This window comes from Dipodomys merriami, unplaced genomic scaffold (assembly GCF_024711535.1).
Source record: "Dipodomys merriami isolate MVZ:Mamm:240054 unplaced genomic scaffold, mDipMer1.0.p SCAF_4, whole genome shotgun sequence".
Taxonomy (NCBI): domain Eukaryota; kingdom Metazoa; phylum Chordata; class Mammalia; order Rodentia; family Heteromyidae; genus Dipodomys; species Dipodomys merriami.
In genome coordinates this window covers 55,301,859-55,322,539 of record NW_027205603.1, presented here as the reverse complement: position 1 = coordinate 55,322,539, position 20,681 = coordinate 55,301,859, and the positions used below count along the sequence as shown (strand labels likewise).

Sequence of the window (20,681 nt, the reverse complement as noted above, 5' to 3'; positions counted from 1 at the left end):
CAAAGAAGTCATCTTATAAAAACAATCACAAGAAAGAAAAGAAAAACCTTTTGAATCCTTATCTTGGAGTTCATTTCACCTAACATCAACTTGTTTGACAGTTTCTGTTAAACTTAATCTTTCTGTCTATAGTTTGTTAAAATACTTGATTTCTATTGTATGTATTTTACTGTTTAAATATTAAGTGATGAATCCAAATACTTATCTAAAATATCCTAAAAATAAACGATGTAGCAATTGGTGCTGTGGCTCAAGCAGTAGAGTGCTAGCCTTGACCTGAAGAGTGCAGGGACAGCACCCAAGCCCAGAGTTCAAGTCCCACAACCGACAAAACAAAACACAACAAAAATAATTAAATAAGCAATGTACTCATTAGGTTGTGATTGTCAATGTTTTTTAAAATCAGTGATTTCACTAATTAGTTACAAATGTGCCGTGAGATAAGAGTCTGGCATATGGTATTGATAGACCTTTCAACAAATATATGAGAAATTCTGAATATTTCTGATTATTTGCTTTTTCTCCTTGTGTTAAAAGTATATATACATCAGTAAGCCAGATTAATGGTGTGGGCATCAGCCATCTTGCCTGTAAATCCTATTCAAGTAGAATGTTTTTCCTGTGGTCTCATGACCCTCAGCTTTTACTTTTGATAAGTTAGGTCAACATCTTGTGCCTTCAAAAGAGCAGTGGCCTGAATGGATAAGTGATTTAGACATCCACTTTTATCTGATAACTCATTGCCAGCTCCTGCCTAATAGTCATGATGTTAGCCCTGAACAGTTCCCTATTCAACTCCAGACAACTATGAACCTGGCTCCCAACAGTTACTCCTCCCTGGAAAGATCCACATTAGCTCCTCGGATATCTCTTTCTGCTTGGTAAGGGGTAGACACAAATTCAGGCCTCATGAATTTCTTCTTCTGTTTTTTAAGTGTTCAAATAAATTCTCTTTCCTCCTGTTTGGTAAAAAGCAGCAAGACTTGGTCTATCTTTTGCCATTGTTACATATCTGATTTCTAGAAGCTTGAGAAACCAAGATGTTTATTGCGTATAGAAATCCTGTATGTGTTTTCTTAATGTGTCTTTACCACTAATGAGTCCCCTTGATTTTAAAAGTCCTGAATATAGCGTTCTCCACTGATAGTCCATCAATCACATCGTCACTTCATATTCAGACTGCAGGGGAACACTTTCTCCATAGAGTTCTCTGCAGCAGTATGTTTGTGACAGCCAAAATTGTAAAGGAAATAGAACAGTGAACCTGAACTAAACGCTTCTTGTTACTGCTTCCTTATATATACTCCATAGTCCTCTGAGGATTTATCTCTGTGAACAAAATGTTTTTTCTGGATCCAGTGTTACATGAAAAGTTAAAATGATGTGTAAGACCTCATACATGTTTATACCTCAAAAGAAATATTCATATCTATGTAGAAATTTCAAATTAATCATTTTTAGAACATTTTTCAGAGGTTTACTTCACAGAAGTGCTGGTGATTAATTTATTCAACTTACTTTTATCCACTTCTATTAGTACTATAGAGAAAAGAAAGGGGAAGAGGCCAGAAATGCCACAGAAACAGATTTTGGGGGTGAAGGGGGGATGGGGAAGCTCTGGTGAGGTTGCTTCTCATTCTTTCTCTTCACATCTGAAGGAAGAACAGAACTTAAATTGTTTGCAAAGTTGAAAACAAATATGTTTTTCCTTTATAGTTCAAAGATTTAAATATCACATCCTTCTAGAAACAGAATATGTGCTAGACATATGCTTCTTCAAGTAGAATGTCTTTCTTGTAGTCTTATGACCCTCACACAGCTTTTACATTTTATAAGTAAGGAAAACATCTTGTTCATAGACAGGAAGACATGTAGGTTTAATTTTAAAGCTTTGGATTTTAAAGGATCACTTGGTTTGTACCTTGCTCTTTCAAGTTATTCTCTTTCAAAAAGTATTTATAAATTATTTACTATGCACAAGGAAGTTTTCTAGCATGGGAGATCTATACATGAGCAAAAGATAACCCTGTCATTATAGAGGTTAGATTAGTATGAAGACAGAATTAACAATAATAAACAAAATTGGATAAAACAGTGAAAAATGCAACAGAAGAAAATCATGCTTGGTAAGGAGGTGGGGAAAGACAGCAGATGTGTGTGGGTGAAGTGATGGACTTCCTTCACTTTTAGATAAGGCTGTTGGAGAAATGTATCATGTATAAGGAGAGTTTCAGCTGTGCAGAGACCTGAATACCACTTGAAATCTTCCTTCTCTAAAGATTATTCCCAGTCCCTTTTTCTGAAATGGCAGTCTCTGGTGACTGGTAAAAGTCTACCTCCTCTGTGACAAAATGCATCCTAAATTGTTTGCACCATTGCTTTCTGTTAAATTGACAAGCCCGTGGCTAAGGTGAATAGAATCACAACCAACCAGAGCATCTATAAGTGACTCTGCCAAGTCAAAGGAAAAATTAGTCTTTCATGGTGCTGCATTACCTTCTGAGGTTTTGCAAATGCACTGTAGCTATCTTGAGGCAGAAATTTCATTTCTCCACTTATTAGAGGCAAGTTAGGATTGTTTTCCTATCTACCAATGGCAGCCTGTGTCTGTGCCATTCCCCGTTGGCCCTGTCTTCAAATATGGGGACAGTGTAGCAATATAAAGGGCTTCTGTAGGAGAAAGTAGGAAAGAGCTTGTGTGTCATTGTTCATGCCATCAGTAACCAAATAATACTTATTTCTTTATAAGAATCTAGTACATGTGTGATGGACTTAATTTTTTACTTTACAATGTAGGTTTAAATTATATCATAGACACATTTTATTTGGAGGCTGGCAAGATATTTGACTCAGTTGAAAGCTTTGTATAGCTAGACAGTGTTTATTTTCCTTTGCATGATCCTAATATCATATGCTCACATTCTGTGAGCAGATACCCCTAATCTTTATGCCCCTATCCATTTCCCTGGATCAATCTTTTCACGAAGTAACTTTTTAAAATTCATTTAGTTTTACTACTGCACATGGACAAAATCATCCCAGTGGCATGATGGTTATCAAGGAAGGCTAATTACATAAGAAATGCTGAGGAAGAAAGAAATACACGACTAGGATCACAATGTAGCTGCAATCTGAAAAGGAAACAATAAACAAGAGATACACTCTAAACAGAAAAGTAAATGGAAAGTATAGAATAACTCATTTTCAACATAATTTTAACAATTACAACCAAAACTTTGGTGCTATTTGACCAGTTTTCTAGAAGTTCTTTATATTTAGTACAGTAATTATGCTATGAATTAGAAATAAGTTTGTAATTAACTACATGATAATTATTTTGGCCAAGGCCACATAATAACTATCTTAGAGAACAGAGTATGAACTCAGATCCATTAAGTTATTTCTTCTTTTCTAAATGACATCTAGAATATGTTAGGACTGTTCAAGGCACCTAAGAGAGCTGATTATTTGGATGTGCTAGGTAGGACACTATTTTTATATTTTCTGAAATCCAAGAATTCTCAGTAGATGTATACATGCATTAATATATGAATAAATGATAAATCCAGGAAGTTCAGTCAGACCAACCTATTATTAGCCCCAAATTTGGGGAAACAGTCTAATAACTCATTTATTAATATCTTATTCCAGAGATATTTATTAATATCTTATTCAAGAAAGAAGAAAATGAATTAAAAATATTTTTGTGATATATCCTTGTCCATCTAATATAAATGTTTAACTTTTAAGTGAAATTAGCTGGTATAGACTGAAATTTGAAATGAAGTGAAATATGACTTCAAATAAAATATTTAGGGCTGGGAAGGTGGCTTAATGGTAGACTGCTTGCCTCACATTCATGATGCCCTGGGTTTGATTCATCAGCACCACATAAGCAGAAAAAGCTGAAAATGGCGCTGTGGCACAAGCAGTAGAGCACTAGTTTTGAGCTGAAGAGCTGAAGGACAGCACCCAAGCCCAGAGTTCAGGTCCCATGACTGACACAAACATAAATAAATAAATAAATAAATACAAATAAAATCTTTAATACATTGAAAATTAATTTTTATTTTTAACAAGTTTTTTAATTGCGAAAATACAGCACAGAAGGGTTACAATTACATCAGCAAGGAAATGAGTACATTTCTTATCAAGCATTATTGCCTCCTCCTTTGTTTTTCCCCTACCGTCCCTGCCCTCCCATCTCCATGACTACACTACCCCCCTACCCCCTGCATCTTCCACCAAAGTTGTACAGCTCATTTTTCAAAATTAAAAGGGTTGGTTTTCTCATTTTAAAGAACTATGAAAAATAGATAATAGAAAACTAATAGCTTAAAACCAATATTATAAAATGTACCTAATTCTGGGTAGGTTTTGGGGAGTTTATTTTGTTATTTTTTTTTCTATCAGTACTTATATCAAAACTCATTCACTACTTCATGAGCACCTTTAATAGGAGAAATCTGATGTTATTCACTTGAAGAAAACAAGAAACAGAGTGGCCTGGGCTGTGATTGAGTTTTTGTTATGAAAGTGAATAGCACAAGCAATTAACACAAACTGATGATGGTCTTTTTCAAGATAACCTTTGTTCCTTATGTATCCAATATTCAACATCCCAGGAAACATTTTGATGATTAAACAGAAAAGAGTTCTTGTCATTACACAGTAAAATAAGTGTAACATGGGTGAGCTAGGAGGTGGAACCTCCTTGTTTAATCCCCAACTTTTCAAATATGAAGGACTTTGCATATATTTAGCAATGCTAGGATGCATATAATATGCATATGTGGCCACAGTACCAGCCAATTCTCTGTTTTTTGTTTTTTTTTTTCATCTAGAATGCCCTGAATACAAAATTAATCATGAGGGCAAAGCTAGCTTATAAGCAGAAACATTTACCTATTTTCCAGTACCATGCAATTTGTATCTCTTATTTATCTGAGTATGAATTTGAATTTCACAAGTGCTATTAATTGCCTAGTACGAAAAAGTTGAAAAGGATCACCTAGTAAAGTAAAATGGAAAGTTCAAGTATTTGTCATTATGTTTTTAATCACATGACATGATTTTAAATTTGGGAGTTTATTGCAAAGCTTTTTACCTAGTTTACTACAAAAATTAGTCAGCTATTTCTCTGTTTTGTTTTTGAGCCATTAAAATAGTATTAAAATAGCTTCACAACTGTCCAACTAAACATTGGGGAGAAAATCTGGAGAGGCCTATGTGTTCACTGAGTGACATTTTGCTTGGTTTGCAGGACCAGTGGTTTTGGCGAGTGAGAAACAACAGGGTGATGGATGGATACCCCATGCAAATTACTTACTTCTGGCGGGGCTTACCTCCTAGTATTGATGCCGTGTATGAAAATAGTGATGGGAATTTTGTCTTCTTTAAAGGTAAGGATGTTTTCCATATCTTCTCTGTCCTATATTGGTCATTTTTTTCATAGACATTTATCATATATAGAGATGAGTAAGTAAACCTGATTCTGATTAGGTAGCAGATAGATTTTATAAAATTTATATTGAATAGTGATATCAGTATATGAATGAACATATATATGCATACATATTTTTAATACATCCTCAAATATGAAATCAAATTTTGGTGACATCCTGTTCTTTAGGAACTTTTATATATAAGTTAAAAACATAAAACATAAAAGATAATAAAAGTCAGTTGCAATGGCTCATACCTGTGTTATAGCTGCTCAGTAGGCTGAGGCAGGAAGATCATTTGAGCCTAGGAGTTGAGACAAGCCTGGTCAACATAATGAGATCTTGTCTTAGAAAAACAAAAAAGGGAAGAAAGAAGGAAAGGAAATAAATAGACTTTCTTATTATCTTTGTTGGATGATATCTCTGTCATAATTCATTTCCACATATTCTTAAATTTTTGCTGCAGCTGTTCAGCAATAAAGCAAGAGAAAAAAGGTTAAGAGAAGCTATGAACAGAACAATTTCCCTACTTATATATATGTGAAATGTAGTCAGTTATTCATTTGAGTGGTAAATTTCACTTTCACAAATGCTGCTAATTGTCTCCTTTGAAAACCATCACCTACTAAAGCGATTCCTCTGTCCTTAAAATTTGACAAAGGTAAACCTTAATTAAGCCTGGGGAAAGCATAGGGATGAAACAGACTAGATTTGAGAATTGAGGGAATTGTGACCTGAAACTGTAGAAAGAATATGATTGGATTTGTCAGTGAAGAGACTGAAAGACTGAACTATGAGTTAAGGGAAACAAAAGGAAATTTGCACCAAACCCAGGAGATTTTCTCATCATCAAACCAATACAATTTGATGAGGGAAAATTAAAAAACAGGGAAACTCTTGAAACATTATCAGTGAGGTTCAAACTATCCGTATAAAATAAAAGTCTGCCCCAGGAATTTATTTTGTCTTGGAAAATGATATAGAAAGAGAGAGAGAGAGAGAGAGAGAGAGAGAGAGAGAGAGAGAGAGAGAGAGAGAGAGAGAGAGAGAGAGAGAGAGAGAGAGAGAGAGAGAGAGAGAGAAAGAGGGAGGAAAAAGAAGAAAGAAAGAAAGAGAGAAAGAGAGAAAGAAAAAAGAAAGAAAGAAAGAAAAAGAAGGAAAGAAGGAAAGGAAGGAAGGAAGAAAGAAAGAAAGAAAGAAAGAAAGAAAGAAAGAAAGAAAGAAAGAAAGGAAGGAAGGAAGGAAGGAAGGAAGGAAGGAAGGAAGGAAGAAAGGAAGGAAGAAAAGGATGGTACAATCTTGAGATTATTGCTATATATAAACTACTTAGCCCATGATAGCTGCCACAAAAAAATTATCACCTTCTGTTGCTGGTAATATGTTTTGTTCTTCCCTGTTGTTGTATAAGTACATAACTGAACTAGACATGTATTGTAGCACTGATCAAGTTGAGGATACCACCTTAAAGACTGTGAATCTTAAAAGCATGATATATGGAAGGAGATTTCCTCCCCCATTCCCTTCTGAGCTCCCAAGAGTGGCTACAAAAGGGAGAGGAGAAGGCTAACCCCTTCGGGCTATTCCAGGAGGCTTCGTCTCCAGGCAGCATCAGTAGTGCTCTCTGACAGAACTGCCTGAGGGAAGAGCTGCCATAGCAAACCAGAGGTGTGAGAGCTTTTTGCTGTCTCTGAAGCTTTTCAGTTTTGTGCAATGTGCTTTTTTCTCCTCACTGGTGGAATAGCTGGAATCTTTTCATGTGTCACCAGCCAGCATAAAAGGCCAGTCCTTTTATGTAAGCAATACTTTCAGACTAACACACAGGATTTGTATTTTCAAAAAAGCCTAATGTTAACTCCAACATTTAATTATAAATTGCATCATTGGAGATGGATCTTGTTTCTATTTTATTGATACCAATTCTGTTCCCCAGGTAATATTGGGGAACATAGTACACACTCAGTAAATACTTTGAAAGGGCTGAGGGGAATGCAGCCATCAAATTCAATGCATATTCTACAAAAATTTAAAAAATCAGGGGAAGTGATGGAATTGAGAGGTATGGGGGAGAATGATAAAGGGGTGAATTTGATCAAGATTCATTGTCTTTATATGCTGCATTGTGGAATGGCAACTCCTTTATACAATTGCTTAAAGATAAAAATAAGACTTCAAAATTATTTTGATTAAAAACAATACCATGGAACCTGGAGGGATCCTCAAGTAGTAGAGTTCAGCTGTGAGTGAAAGTTGATTGGGAACAAGAGGCCCTGAGTTGAAGCTTCAATGCCAACACATATATTTTTTTAAAGCAATATCATGAAATACTAATTTGACTCCATAAGTGTTCCTTATTTTTCTGGTGCTAACAGTAACAACTGTGTCTCTTGTCACAAGCTATATTTAACTTCTAGAACAGTAGTTTCTTGTGATCCATTGTACTCATCGGGCAAAGTTCGTTCCTTGGATCTCTTGTTTGATTTACCTCCACCTTCAGATTAACAAACTCCCCAATACCCACATAGGATGTAAATAATCCTGCTCCAAACCAGTTATTCTCCAGAGGGAACCAATAGCTCTGGTGTCGCTATCAAGACCATCTCCCCCTCTAAATCTCTTCATCACCTGTGGAAGAAGCTAAGGAGAGAGCTCTAGAAATGTGGCCTTCTGATAGAAGTTACAGCTTGGCCTGACCATCCCCACAACAATCACAATCAAAAGGAAAGTCTCAGCTCAACACTATCTTCTTATGTCCTTTATTCCTTCAAAAAGTCCAGATAGTGACTTACTTTATTGTTCATCTCCAGACAGCAAACCCCACTCTGCCCTGTGGGTCAGGAGATCTAAGCTCTTTATCTAACAATCCAACCCTTTCCCCACCTTAATTCTTACTCCTTAACCACCTACGTATTTCTCTCATGTGTCGTTTATCCAGAACCTTCCACTAGGACATCCACTTCAGAAAGAAAGGTGTTCTTTCTTCTCTTTTACCCTGTCATACTCTCAGCATTTTAGCAACATTTGAAAACTTAGTTTAGGTTACAAAACCTAAATATATAATCTCTTTATCATTATGCTAATTTCCTTAATATTTAAAAGTGTAAAAATTATTTTCGTGTCAGTGGTTATATCCTAAATAAATCAGGCCAGAGTTCAGTGTCTTTGTAGAAGAATTCTGTCTTATTTATACTTTAGATGGCATATACTCAGCAAAGACTTCTTGTGTGAAGTAAGAATAAAATAGAAGCTTAGTTTATAGTCCTATATTACAGGCCTATGCAGATTTGTCTACACTAGTCGTTGTGAATGACCATTGTAGATGAAGCTAGAGTGGATTTAAGGATTGTTCTCGAAAATGTTCCTTTCTTTAGACCGCTTCATCTTCATTTACTTGGTCTTTGTCCTTTCCTTCCTTGTGTTCACAGTGTCATTTTTAAGTTATTCTCTCTTGTCTTCTAATAGTATACAATTATAGTGAATTCACATTATCTTTTATTATCCCTATTTAATGAAAATCTATGCTCAGATGTAATAGTTATCAAGAATATAATTGCTGAAAATTTTCTGTTAATGTTTTTGTCTTATATAATGGCATGTTAATTAGTGTTTTATTTATAAAGTATATTGCCTTAGTAATATAAAAATAAGAATATCATCCATGTTATTTGGCCAATACAGCATCAAAGGACAAAGGAAAGTGGAAGAGAGAACTGCTTGGGGTTAGAGCCCAGACATTAGCAATTAGACCTTATAAGTCCTAGAGAAAGCACTGGTCTATACATCTGTTTCAGGGAAACCATAGTAGAGAATCATTCAGTAGGAATAAAAGAGTCACACAGAGCAGCACTCACAGAGGGATGTCTATTGCTACAACGTGCATAATAAACATTAGAGAAGGTACTGAAATATAACATGCCTCAATAGTGAGGGGTAATTAAGAATATCCATTATTCTGACTCTGCCTAACAGATATTCAAAGTAAAACATGAAATAATTAAATTAGAATCATGTAATATGTCTAGAATAAAGTTCAAGATATTTATAAAAACACAAAAACACTGCCCTCAACTGTAAAATTTATAACATCAAGTCTATTCAACATTCTACTGGAGAAGGTATCTAGTGTAATAAGATAAGAAGTATGAATTAAAATCAGCCATATTGCAAAGAAAAAGAAATTGCACCCGCAAACCAATAGGGATATAGAGATTGCATTCAAAAAGGTTTATCAATTGATAAGTGAAGTCAGCAAAGTTGTAGAACACAAGAAAATTATAGAAATATCAGATGTTGTGTGTGTATATGTGTGTGCATGTGTGTGTGTGTCTGTGAAGAGCTTTTAGAGGCTGAAATTTTATCCTCTTTATAAGTCATTTCTAAGGTAAAAGCTTAGGCTGTCTCACTTTCATGAAGATTGGTAAAAGATATGGAATTCCTTAAACAAAGAATACAGTATAGACAAACTTGACCATAGCATTGCCATGTTTACAATTTTGCTGAACACCAGTTCTGAAGGAGTGATATAAAGATGACCAGGTAACTCCTTTGCCTATAGGTAATTTTATCATACAAACTTTAAGAACTTGAATTGTGTGTGTGTGTGTGTGTGTGTGTGTGTGTATGTGCTGGTCCTGGTGCTTGAACCCAAGGCCTGGATGCTATCCTTGACTTCTTTTGCTCAAGAGTAGTGCTCTACCGTTCGAGCCACTTCCAACTTTTTAGACCCATTGGAGATTTTCGTTCCTGGGCTGGCTTCAGACCATGAGTCTCACATCTCAGTTTTCTGAAGAGCTAGGATTACAGCCCTGTGCCACCCTGCTGCCTAAATAGCTTTTAAGGGATTTTTTTTTACTCTTGACAGTAAACAAATCTTCCCTTTATTGTGGAAAAAGACACTCTCTTTATAAGCTGAGATTATTTGATGTGAAATATATTCCAGAACAAAGGCAATCAGTGCCTCCCTTTGTAAGGCATTCTGAAAAGCAAGAAATCTCTGGAAAAATGTCTCCTATCACATATTAGCAAAGAAACATGAAGAATTAAAAAAACTATTTTAAGGCCACAACATCCAAAAGTAGAAAATATTGGGGTATCAGCAATAAAATGTATGTACTCATACATTTCCAAACTCTACTAAGTAAGGAAAAAATGTTTTATTCATAAGTTAGAGCACTCCAAATTGTTACAATGCAAATTCTAACCAAATTTATCTGTAGCTTTATATAATCTCAATCAAAGCATTTACAGGCTTTTATGGAGTAATGGTCAGGCTAATTTTAAAATCCATATGCAAAAGACCTAGTATAACTAAAACTATTTTGAATTTTTTATTTTAAATATTATTTTAAGATTATGGTTATGATGACTGTGACATTGTCATCAAGATAGAAAATATGGATCAGTAGAGGAGACGAGACTATTCAAATAATCACAAACTTATGTGCACAAGTAACTTTTGTCTTTTTTTTTCCTTTGAAAGATACAGGGAAAACTTAAGAAAAAGTAGACTTCTTTGTTAACAATGCCAAGACTATTGTATATTTATGTGTAAGTAAACAACCATAATTCAATTTCCTATCTCCAGCCATACACAATAATTAACATAGTCTTAAGCTTAACGATTAATTCGCACTCAGATTAGAGTTGGGGAAAGGGAGAAGGAGTACAAAGAATCATGAAAGAACTCAGGATTATTAAAATGTTTATTGTATTAATAATGTTGAGCTTTTGAATGTTGAGTTTTTGAAAGGTAGGGAAGGAGAAAGAGACAAGGCAGGAAGGAATCTAGTTTTAATCTTGTGTGTGTGGATATTGAGTATTTAAAGTGTGTACCTTCTCTCCAACTTACAATTGGGGAACCTTTATCAAAAGTCAGATGGCTATATGTGTGTAGATTCATTTCTGGGTCCTCTAATCCATTCCATTGCTCTATATCTGTTTATGTGCCATACCACATTGTGTATGTTACTGTATCTCTGTAGTATAATTTGAAATACAGGCTCATACTGCTTCTTGTGTTACTGTGTTTTGTTGTTGTTGTTGTTGTATTTTTTATTAGGATTTCTTTAGTTATTCAGACCTTTGAGCTTCTATATGAGTTTAGGGATTAATCTTTTCATCTCTGCGTGAAATGACATTGGCTTTTGATAAGATTACATTCAGTCTGTCTATGATTTTTAGAAGTATGGACATTTTAGTAATATTAGTTTTTTAATCTATGCGCATGGATGGGAAGTCTTTCCGTGTTATGGTGTCTTCTTAATTTGTTTCCAAAGTTTTATAGTTTGCAATATAGAGGTCTTTCACCTCTAGGGTTCTTATTCATGGGTATATTTTTGAGACTATTGTAAATAGAATTGTTCTATTAATTTCTTTCTCAGCCTGTTCACTATTGGTATACAAAAAAGCTACTGATTTTTATATTGGAAATTGTAACCTGTAATGTATTGCCAAAGGTGTTTATCAGATCTAGGATTTTGAGGTGGGGTCTTCAGAGTCCTTTACCTGTAGGATTGTACACATTGAAAACAGGGATAGTTTGACTTCATTCCCAACTTGGCTCTCTTTTATTTTTTTCTCCTACTTTATTGCCCTGGCTAGGAATTCCACTACTCTATTGAATAAGAGTGTGGTGAGGGGAAGCTCTTGTTTCATTACTTACGTTAAAGCAAATTATTTTTTCCCTGTTTAGAATAATATTGATAGCCAGGATCCATTGGCTTTGGCCTGTAATCGTAACTACTCAGCACGCTGAGATATAAGTTTAACAAGAAGCCAGCCCAGGCAGGAAAGTCTCTGATAACCCCCAAGAAACCAGTGGAGTTATCCCCTAGGTGGTAGAGGTAGAGTGCCAATTTTGAATGAAAAAGCACACATACGAAATGATGATCACCTTTTGTTGTAGTTTCTTCTGAGTTTTTATCATAAAAGGATATTGAATTTTGGCAAAGGCTTTTTCTGCGTCAGTTGAGATGATCGTATGATCCTTGTTCTTAACACTGTTTATGTGATGCATTTTTAATATCAATATACATATATTCAATCAACCTTGCATACTTGTAATAAAACCAACTTAACCAGGGTATATAATCTTTCAGATGTGTTGTTGCTTTCAGCTAGCAAGTATTTTACTGAGATTTTTTGCATCTGTATTCATCAAAGAGATTGGTGTACAATAGTCTTTTATGTTATAGCCATGACCATTTCTATAATGAGTGTAATGCTGGTTTTACAGAATGACTTGGGTAGCTAACCTTTTATTTCTATTTCATAGAAATAGAAGATGGGGGGTATTGGTCATAGTTTTTCGTGTAGATTTCAGCAGTGAATCCATTGTGTACTAGCTTTACTTTGTTGGGAGATTCTTTATTAATGCTTTAATCTCATTGTTTGTTACAGATATATTGAAGTGATATATACCCTCTTGGTTCAATTTTGATGCATCAAATTTATCTAAAAACATCCAGTTTTTTAGATTTATGAAATGGTTGCATTAGTTAGAGAGACTCAGAAGTAGAGAATGTCATAAACTTTTCTCCAGCAAGTAAATCTACTGCACTGTTTGTGTTAGTAAGCTCTCTTCCTGTTATTCGCATTAATCCATACAAGAAACTAACATTTTCTAGGCACAATCAAGGCAGATGTTTACATTCTAAATTATGAGACATTTTCAGATTGAGTGGTTATGTGATAATAATATCAAAAAGCCTGCATTGAAAATTGAGCTGGGGCAATCTCTTTCAAGAAATGAAAATGCATTTTAAAGTAAAGCTGCTGGAGTTGTCAAAATCAGTAATAGGCAAAAATCAAGTAAGATGCACAGTTGTCTCAAAATTCTTATTGTTGCTATCACTTAATAACTTTAAGTAGTTCTTTTTGCCATGTTTGACAGTTTAATTTCAAAAGGCAAAAAAAAAACATTTGTAGAATGGAAACTGAAGTATATGAGGCAGAAAAGAGGATAATAAAGTTGGAGAACAGAAGAGGCATACAAAATATGTGCAGAAAAAGAGAAGAATCATTTAAAAATACATATCTTCAGAAGATGGCAAAGCAAACAACTATTTCAGAAAGTTTCTATTATTTTCATTTTTACTTTATTCCAAATGAATATTCATAAGCAAAGAATTTATTTATGCTATTTACAAATTGTATTCTTGAGATGCTACCTAGGTCCAATGAAGTTTATTTGAGAAAATAATGTGCTTCTTACATAGTACAGTGGATAACAAAATAAATTTTTATTATAAATCAGTGAGTACACTACATACTTTTTAATGTTGGAAATAATGGAAAATTATTTCTAGAGTTGCATTTGGTTTTTAGTGATTCTAGTATATAAAAAATAAGTGTAGAACATGTGAATTCTTGTTTTGTTGAATGACAATTACTAGAGAATTTTAATAATACTTTTTAGATTGCACATTGAGAAGAACTGAATATTTAAATAAAATGTCCAGAAATTTAACCATTAGGAAGAGTCCATTGATAGTATGCCTTAGCAGATTTAAGAATTCAAAAAGTCTATGATAGATTTCTATTATGGCTCTTTCTTTTCAATCATTCAAACTGCAATCGTTGAAACTAATTACAACTTTTTACTTTAAAAATTTCCCTAATCTTCCAAAATTTTTTAGCACTGTGCCAATTTGAGTTTCCCAGGAAGCAGAGATACTGTTTGAAGGTCAAGAGTTTTGTTATAGAGGGAGGTGAGTCTGTGAAAGATAGGGGAGTAGGCAAGGCAACAGAAAGCCTAGATCTGTGCTGCAGCTGTTACAGAGTGTTAACAAATGTCTTGTTGAACTCTGGAGTAGACATTGCTATTATAGGAGACTCACACAAAGCAGAATTGGCCAGACTTCATTATCCTCCCGTGATCAGTGTTTGCTTCTAAGCTTCCGGGGGGAAAATCATATGACCAAGTAATGCATAAGTTACAAAGGCACTTAAAAGATAGTAAGTTCTTCTTTGAAAGAAAAACAGATCTGTACACCTCAGTAGCTTCCACATTTCCACAAAAGCATTGCAAATATAAGCCCATTAACTGGTGCCATAGAATCTAGAGAAATATAAATGGAGGCTTTTAATGACATCTTATAACGTTCAGACATTGACATTTATCCTAATTTCTTGAGTTACCTATGCATATGCAAGGCAGAAATTCAAACATAATCCAAGTAGGAGTACTACCATAGATAAATATAAGTAATTATTTATTTTGGCATTAGTTATTTGAGAAGGTGATAAGCCAATTTGATCAGTACATTGCTGTTATATGACAATAACAATAAGTATAATTTACTGAGTCTTTCACTGGGATTGAGTGATTTAAAAGTCTCATTTTTTTTCTGGAACTCTGAATTAAAAGTGTTAACATCTTATATACAAAATAGGAAATGAATGTTCAGTTACAATGACTTGTCCAAGATCTTATAACTTGTAATTGGGAAAGCTGTTCTCTTATTTCTTACTTAAAACTTGTTGAATACCCCCTTAATCCAAGACTCTAACAAAGAGAATATTAATGCTTTATGATAATTATTTTCAAATCCTTAAAATGTTTTCAATAAGTGTATAGATAAAGATATAGATATAGATAATTTTGAAAAGTAATCATCTCTATGGTAATACTTACAAGTGGAGGCTTTATGGTATGAAGAAAACTCAGACATAAAGAATTTTTGTTTTCTTTCTTTCTACAAATCATTTCACAGTCAGTGCTTCCTTCTTGATGAATCCCATTATCCTTCTCTTACTCTCTTAGCTACTGAGTTTTTCAAGGAAAGGTCAAAGAAGATGGTGTATAAAGATGGTGTATTGGCCTGTTCTTTACAAATGCAAGCAGCAGTGAGTGTCACTGTTCTACTGATCACTGTTAATAGTGGAAGATACAAAATATAAAAATAGAGTTATATAAACACTGAAGAAAAATAGTTAATTTATTTTTGAACATTTTTAATAATAAGGCCAAAAAAGAACCAACAAGCATGTATAGAAAATGGTGATTTATTTAACAAATTATTTTATTAATGTAGTTATTAATTAATATTTAAAGTGGAGAAAATAGCAAATCTGAACATAGGCATATCTGAACACCAGAATGTGAACTCCTGTTCAGAGTTGATTTGGGAGAGTAAAATTAAAGTTAAAATGAGAAGACCTGAACATAGTATAGCTCTATTACTGATTGAATGGTATGACTTTTAGCACATCACTTTCTTGACCTGTAGAAAAAAAAGGCACATTGGTTCTCAAGTACATTTTTAGATTTAGTACACTGAAGAAGAGATTGCACTCATGTTAGTAGCACTGATGTTGTCATAGAGTGTCAGGAACACATGTATGAATCATCACCCCCAGAGTAAGCAATATCCTATTGATAAAACTACAGTTGTCAGGTGACACTAAACTTCTCCCTGTAGGAATAATAGTTCATTTCATTTAACTCTTGATATGATTACTTCATGTGTGCCTCTGTCCTTTGTTAGCTCCAACAGAGCTGCAACTTGGCCTGTTGCCCTTCATTAATTTACTCGTAGCTCCTTTTCATTCACTACTATTAGCTTTTAATAAGGAGGTAGAGAATAGATGGATGGATGGTTCTCACTGAAAAAAAAAACTGTCATAGATGATACAAAGTCCTCCCTAATGATAATAATTTTATGAGGTTATTTGATTTATTTATCAAAACGTTTTCTAACAATGTGCATTATTCTAAGTACAATGTTAGTAAGGATCAGTGTTTTACCACTTACTGAAGAACAAACATGTCACTGAAACCCAGTGAATCATTTCATTTGCCATAGAAGCAATATTTTCCTTGAAAAGTCAGACAATCTGATGTGAAGATAATTAAAAATCTAGCTCATGTATGCAAAAGGAAATTAATTGGGCATAAGTCTCACAGTCTTACAAATTAACAAACAGGAAGTAACTTCAACTTTGTCATGTGAAAAATGTTAACGCATTAAAATTTGAAAGGCATTATATAATTATATCTTCTTAATAAAGAGTTAAAATTAAACGTTAACATTCAGTATATCCCAGAATTCTATACTACAAGGCACATAAGGCCTTTTTATGTTTAATTGCTATGATTCTATCATATAAACCTATAGTAAAGGTTGTCTGATATATTTGGGCCCAATTTTGTTTATTAAAGCACATACAAGTACACCTTTTAAAAGTCCCATCATATTTATTCCTAAAAAAGAGGTAAGGAGATAAAAAAAATCTCTTGAGATGAGCATAGTAACCTATAATCTTAGTTACTGCTAGGAGGCTTATTTCAAAAGTATCATGGTTTGGGTCCAGCCACTCATACAATTTTGATACCATCTAGGGTTCAGGTACATTTCCTCCGCTGATTAAATAATTAAAGGACAAGAAATGGTATGAAGCAAACAGAGCAGTTTATTTGAAAGCAAAAGAAATAGAAAAAGGGACAGTGAAGGAAACAGTAAAATGGACTATTTGTGCAATTTCAGGTTCCAGAACCAAATGTCCATAGTCCCTTTCTCAGGGCTCCCATATGTAGGGTCCCTTACCTTCTCTCTCCTAGTCTTATTGGTCAAGAAGTACACATGTGTTATGAGTAGGTTTGTGATTGCATCCCCTATGGAAGCTTCACTATGATTGGATCTCCTATCATAGTGCAGGAGTATAGAAGATGTGGATTCAATGGAAGCTGGGGAACCTGTACTTGGCCGTGGCTAGCCACTCAGGGCACATGAGTTTGGGACCTGGGGCCTTTAGACATGATGGATATTTATTACTGTGTCATTATTCCCTATCGTGTTGGAGCCAGTCTTGGCCACCATCTTCCATCCTAACTATCTAGTCAGGGAGGCCTTTCTTCGTAGTTTTTAGGACATTCGTCTTATCAGGAAAACCAGAGTATGGTGGGTTCCTGCCTGTCATTCCATATATCCAGGAAACATGGACTACAGGTCAACATTACTTAAGAAGTGCTTCCCAGAGAAACAATCCTAGGTTAAATTATGAAAGAGTCACCAGATTCTTTCAAGGCAAAGGAAATGAGAATGAGATGAGCTAAGTACACTTAAAGGAGCTTCAAAATGACATAGGGGAATTTGAACCAATGCAATGAAAACCAGTAAACGTTTAAGTAGAAATAAAAATCAGTTGTGCATTAAAAAGAAATTTATTTAATGGCCTAGAGAAGGCAAATAAAAGGGAAACATACTGGACGGACACAGGTTGATAAGAAAGGAGACTTTGGGAATAATGAATGCTAGAAAATTTTCTTAAGGCACTGGGATGGAGGCAATATGACATCCTGAGTTAAAGTCAGAAATCTTTCCAATAGATATGGGGGCTCAAATAGACTTAATGTCTTATATAATATTTGTAGGTTCAAAATTTGTACAGTGCAGTCTTCTTTGCTTAGAAGAAAAATAAACCATTTGGGTGATTTGACCTAAGGAGGATTTGTGGTATGTGACAAGAACTCATAGCTTAGGAACCAGAGACTCTTACCATCCGTCTTAACACACCTGCCAGTCTCTGTCCCATTCTTGGTAGAGCCCTTACTCAATTTCTACCAGAAAGAAACATTGAGAGAAGAGAGAGAGGAACAAACAGAAATAAACAAAGGTGGAATAATAAATAAGTAAATATGGAAAATTGTTTTTAGTTGAAGGCATTATTGACAAGAGGGCAGAAAATCGCAGAGAACAGTTATGAAATCACCTTTCAGTGATTAAGAAAAGAGTGTAGATTGTTGGGTAGGCATGCTGACAGGTGCTGGATTCTGTGTGCCAGAATGGAGAACACAAGGAAGTATGTTGTCTGTAGAAAATTTTCCAAAGAGCTATACAGCTGACTGAACTATTTCTCCTTCCAGTATAGTATATCATGCTCCGATAATCCTGAATAAGGATGGCATTGATATTTTCCTTCCATTTGGTACCACTCTTAAACTGAATGATAGTTTTTCAGTAAAGAGAAGACATGGGGTCAAAGGACAGCAGCTTTATAAAACTAGAGACTCGTGAATATTTTCATAACAAAAGGAAAAGATCCACCCAGAAAGTGTTTCAGTAGAGTAGGGATCATAAACACTAAAGCAATTAGAAGACATACTCAATGTCAAAAACACAGGAATGTTGTAGGTTTGAAAAGAAATGTAAGGTCTCTAATATCTAAGAATTTGCTTTAGAATCACTTCTTTCTGGCTAAGTTTTAGATTTAGTTTATTTTTTAAATTAAAACTTTTTTTTACTATATTATTAAGTACTTATTATCTTTAAAAAACTCACAAATTCTGATGACTGTAATCATTACTTTTGAAATAAAATACATGTTTGTAAAAATAACATCAAGTCTTTGGAGGTGACAGGCACTAAATTATATCAAGAATATTTCTCGCATAGTAATTCATATAACAGGAGTTGACAGTTATCTTCTAATCTGACAATAAACTAATATATTTGCTTTATCCCATACAGGTAACAAATATTGGGTGTTCAAGGATACAACTCTTCAACCTGGTTACCCTCATGATTTGATTACTCTTGGAAATGGAATTCCTCCTCATGGTATCGATTCGGCCATTTGGTGGGAGGATGTTGGGAAAACCTATTTCTTCAAAGGGGACAGGTCAGTACACACATCACATAGGAAAATATGAACTTACCTTTCTAATTTGTTATAGGCATGTATAGGTACAGCTTCTGCATAGATATAAACACAAGAATTAATGCAATAGTAATATTTCTAAAATAGGTTTAAAACTAATATTTAAGACAAATTATCATGTGATACATTCAACTATAATATTCTTAGGACTGTATATATTTATGTTCTTGTTCTTTTTCCTGGTCAATTTAACATTCCTATGAAACTATGGAGAGAGTATAGATATGTGTTCTTATGATACATTTTCTTACCCTTGTACTTCACTGTATGTAGAAAAAAATACTTTTAACCACAGGTTTTGTGTACTTCCACAAAGTTATTTATTTTTTGCCTTTCACCCAATTAACTATAGTCATTTAAAATAATTTCATTTACCCACAGGTTCTATTTCTTAAGAAGCTATTTATTTGGAAAGCAGCAAGCATATGTGTGAAATATGAACAAACTATCATGAGGATAAATACTTTGGGCTTAAAATATAATATTCTTTCTCAGTTATTTTACTTTCTCTTTTTGTCTTTTTCTTTTGTGGCATTGCTAACAGGGTGCATAAAATGTAAGTAAAATGTTAGCCTTAAAAATCACAACAGTTCCTTAATCTATATAGCTCCACCCTACCCACTTTTTGACAAACTATATACATATATATAAAATCATATTAGATGAAGACTATATTTTTATAAATTTAAACATACCAAGATCAAGAGGAAAATTAATGAGAGTTAAGAAAATGTGGTATTTATACACAATGGAATTCTATGCCTCCATCAGAAAGAATGACATTGCCCCATTTGTTAGGTAACAAATATTGGTTAGGTAACAAATATTTGTTAGGTAACAAATGGAAAGACTTGGAAAAAATTATATTAAGTGAAATAAGCCAAGCCCAAAGAAACATAGGTCCCATGGTTTCCCTTATTTGCAATATCTAGTATGTGTATGAGTCAAGTAGAAAAGGTCAGATAAGGTGATGTTGGGAAAATGAACCCTAAGATATGTATATAAATGTTTTTTTCTTTCATGCATTTGTTTCTAATGCATTTATAAGATTATTTCTTTGTTGCTTTGTATGTCCCTCCCCCACAGTATAACACTTGCTTTCACTGTATTTGATGTCGGTATAATTTGTGGAGGGGAAGGGGAAAAACAAGTTGTTTAAGTAAGGATACAGGTGGACCCGTTGCAGCAATGAGAAGTACAAGGTGTCATGTCGAAAACGAACTTTACAACTTTACAACTTTGATGGGGGGGGGAGGATTAGGTGGAGGAGCAGGGGGGGGGAGGCTGGGAAGGGATGTGAAGGGTAAACAAAGGAGGAGGCTGCAATGCTTGATAAGAAATGTACTCATTATCTTGCCCATGTAATTGTAACCCCTCTGTACAGTAATTTCACAATAAAAAAAAAAGAAAAAAGAAAATGTCAAGAAACATGAGACATCTCTCTATAATAATTCTAAATATTAATGGATTCAATTCTCAAATTGTAATAAAGGATATAAACCATTTAGTTTGAAATTTGTAATTGCAAACAATACAATGATAAGCCTTATCTGGATTAAAATATCTTATAGTTGGCCTCAT

The 20,681-nt window shown here is 34.1% G+C and overlaps 1 protein-coding gene across 1 annotated transcript in view; it reads left to right on the top strand.

The window, feature by feature from the left end:
* Mmp16 (matrix metallopeptidase 16) overlaps nt 1-20,681 on the top strand; it is a 239,489-nt gene that overhangs the window by 202,774 nt on the left and 16,034 nt on the right. The window contains exons 7-8 of the mRNA XM_069991021.1: nt 5,264-5,402; nt 18,911-19,061. Coding sequence (XP_069847122.1) covers nt 5,264-5,402; nt 18,911-19,061 — 290 coding nt within the window. The remainder of the gene's footprint in view (nt 1-5,263; nt 5,403-18,910; nt 19,062-20,681) is intronic.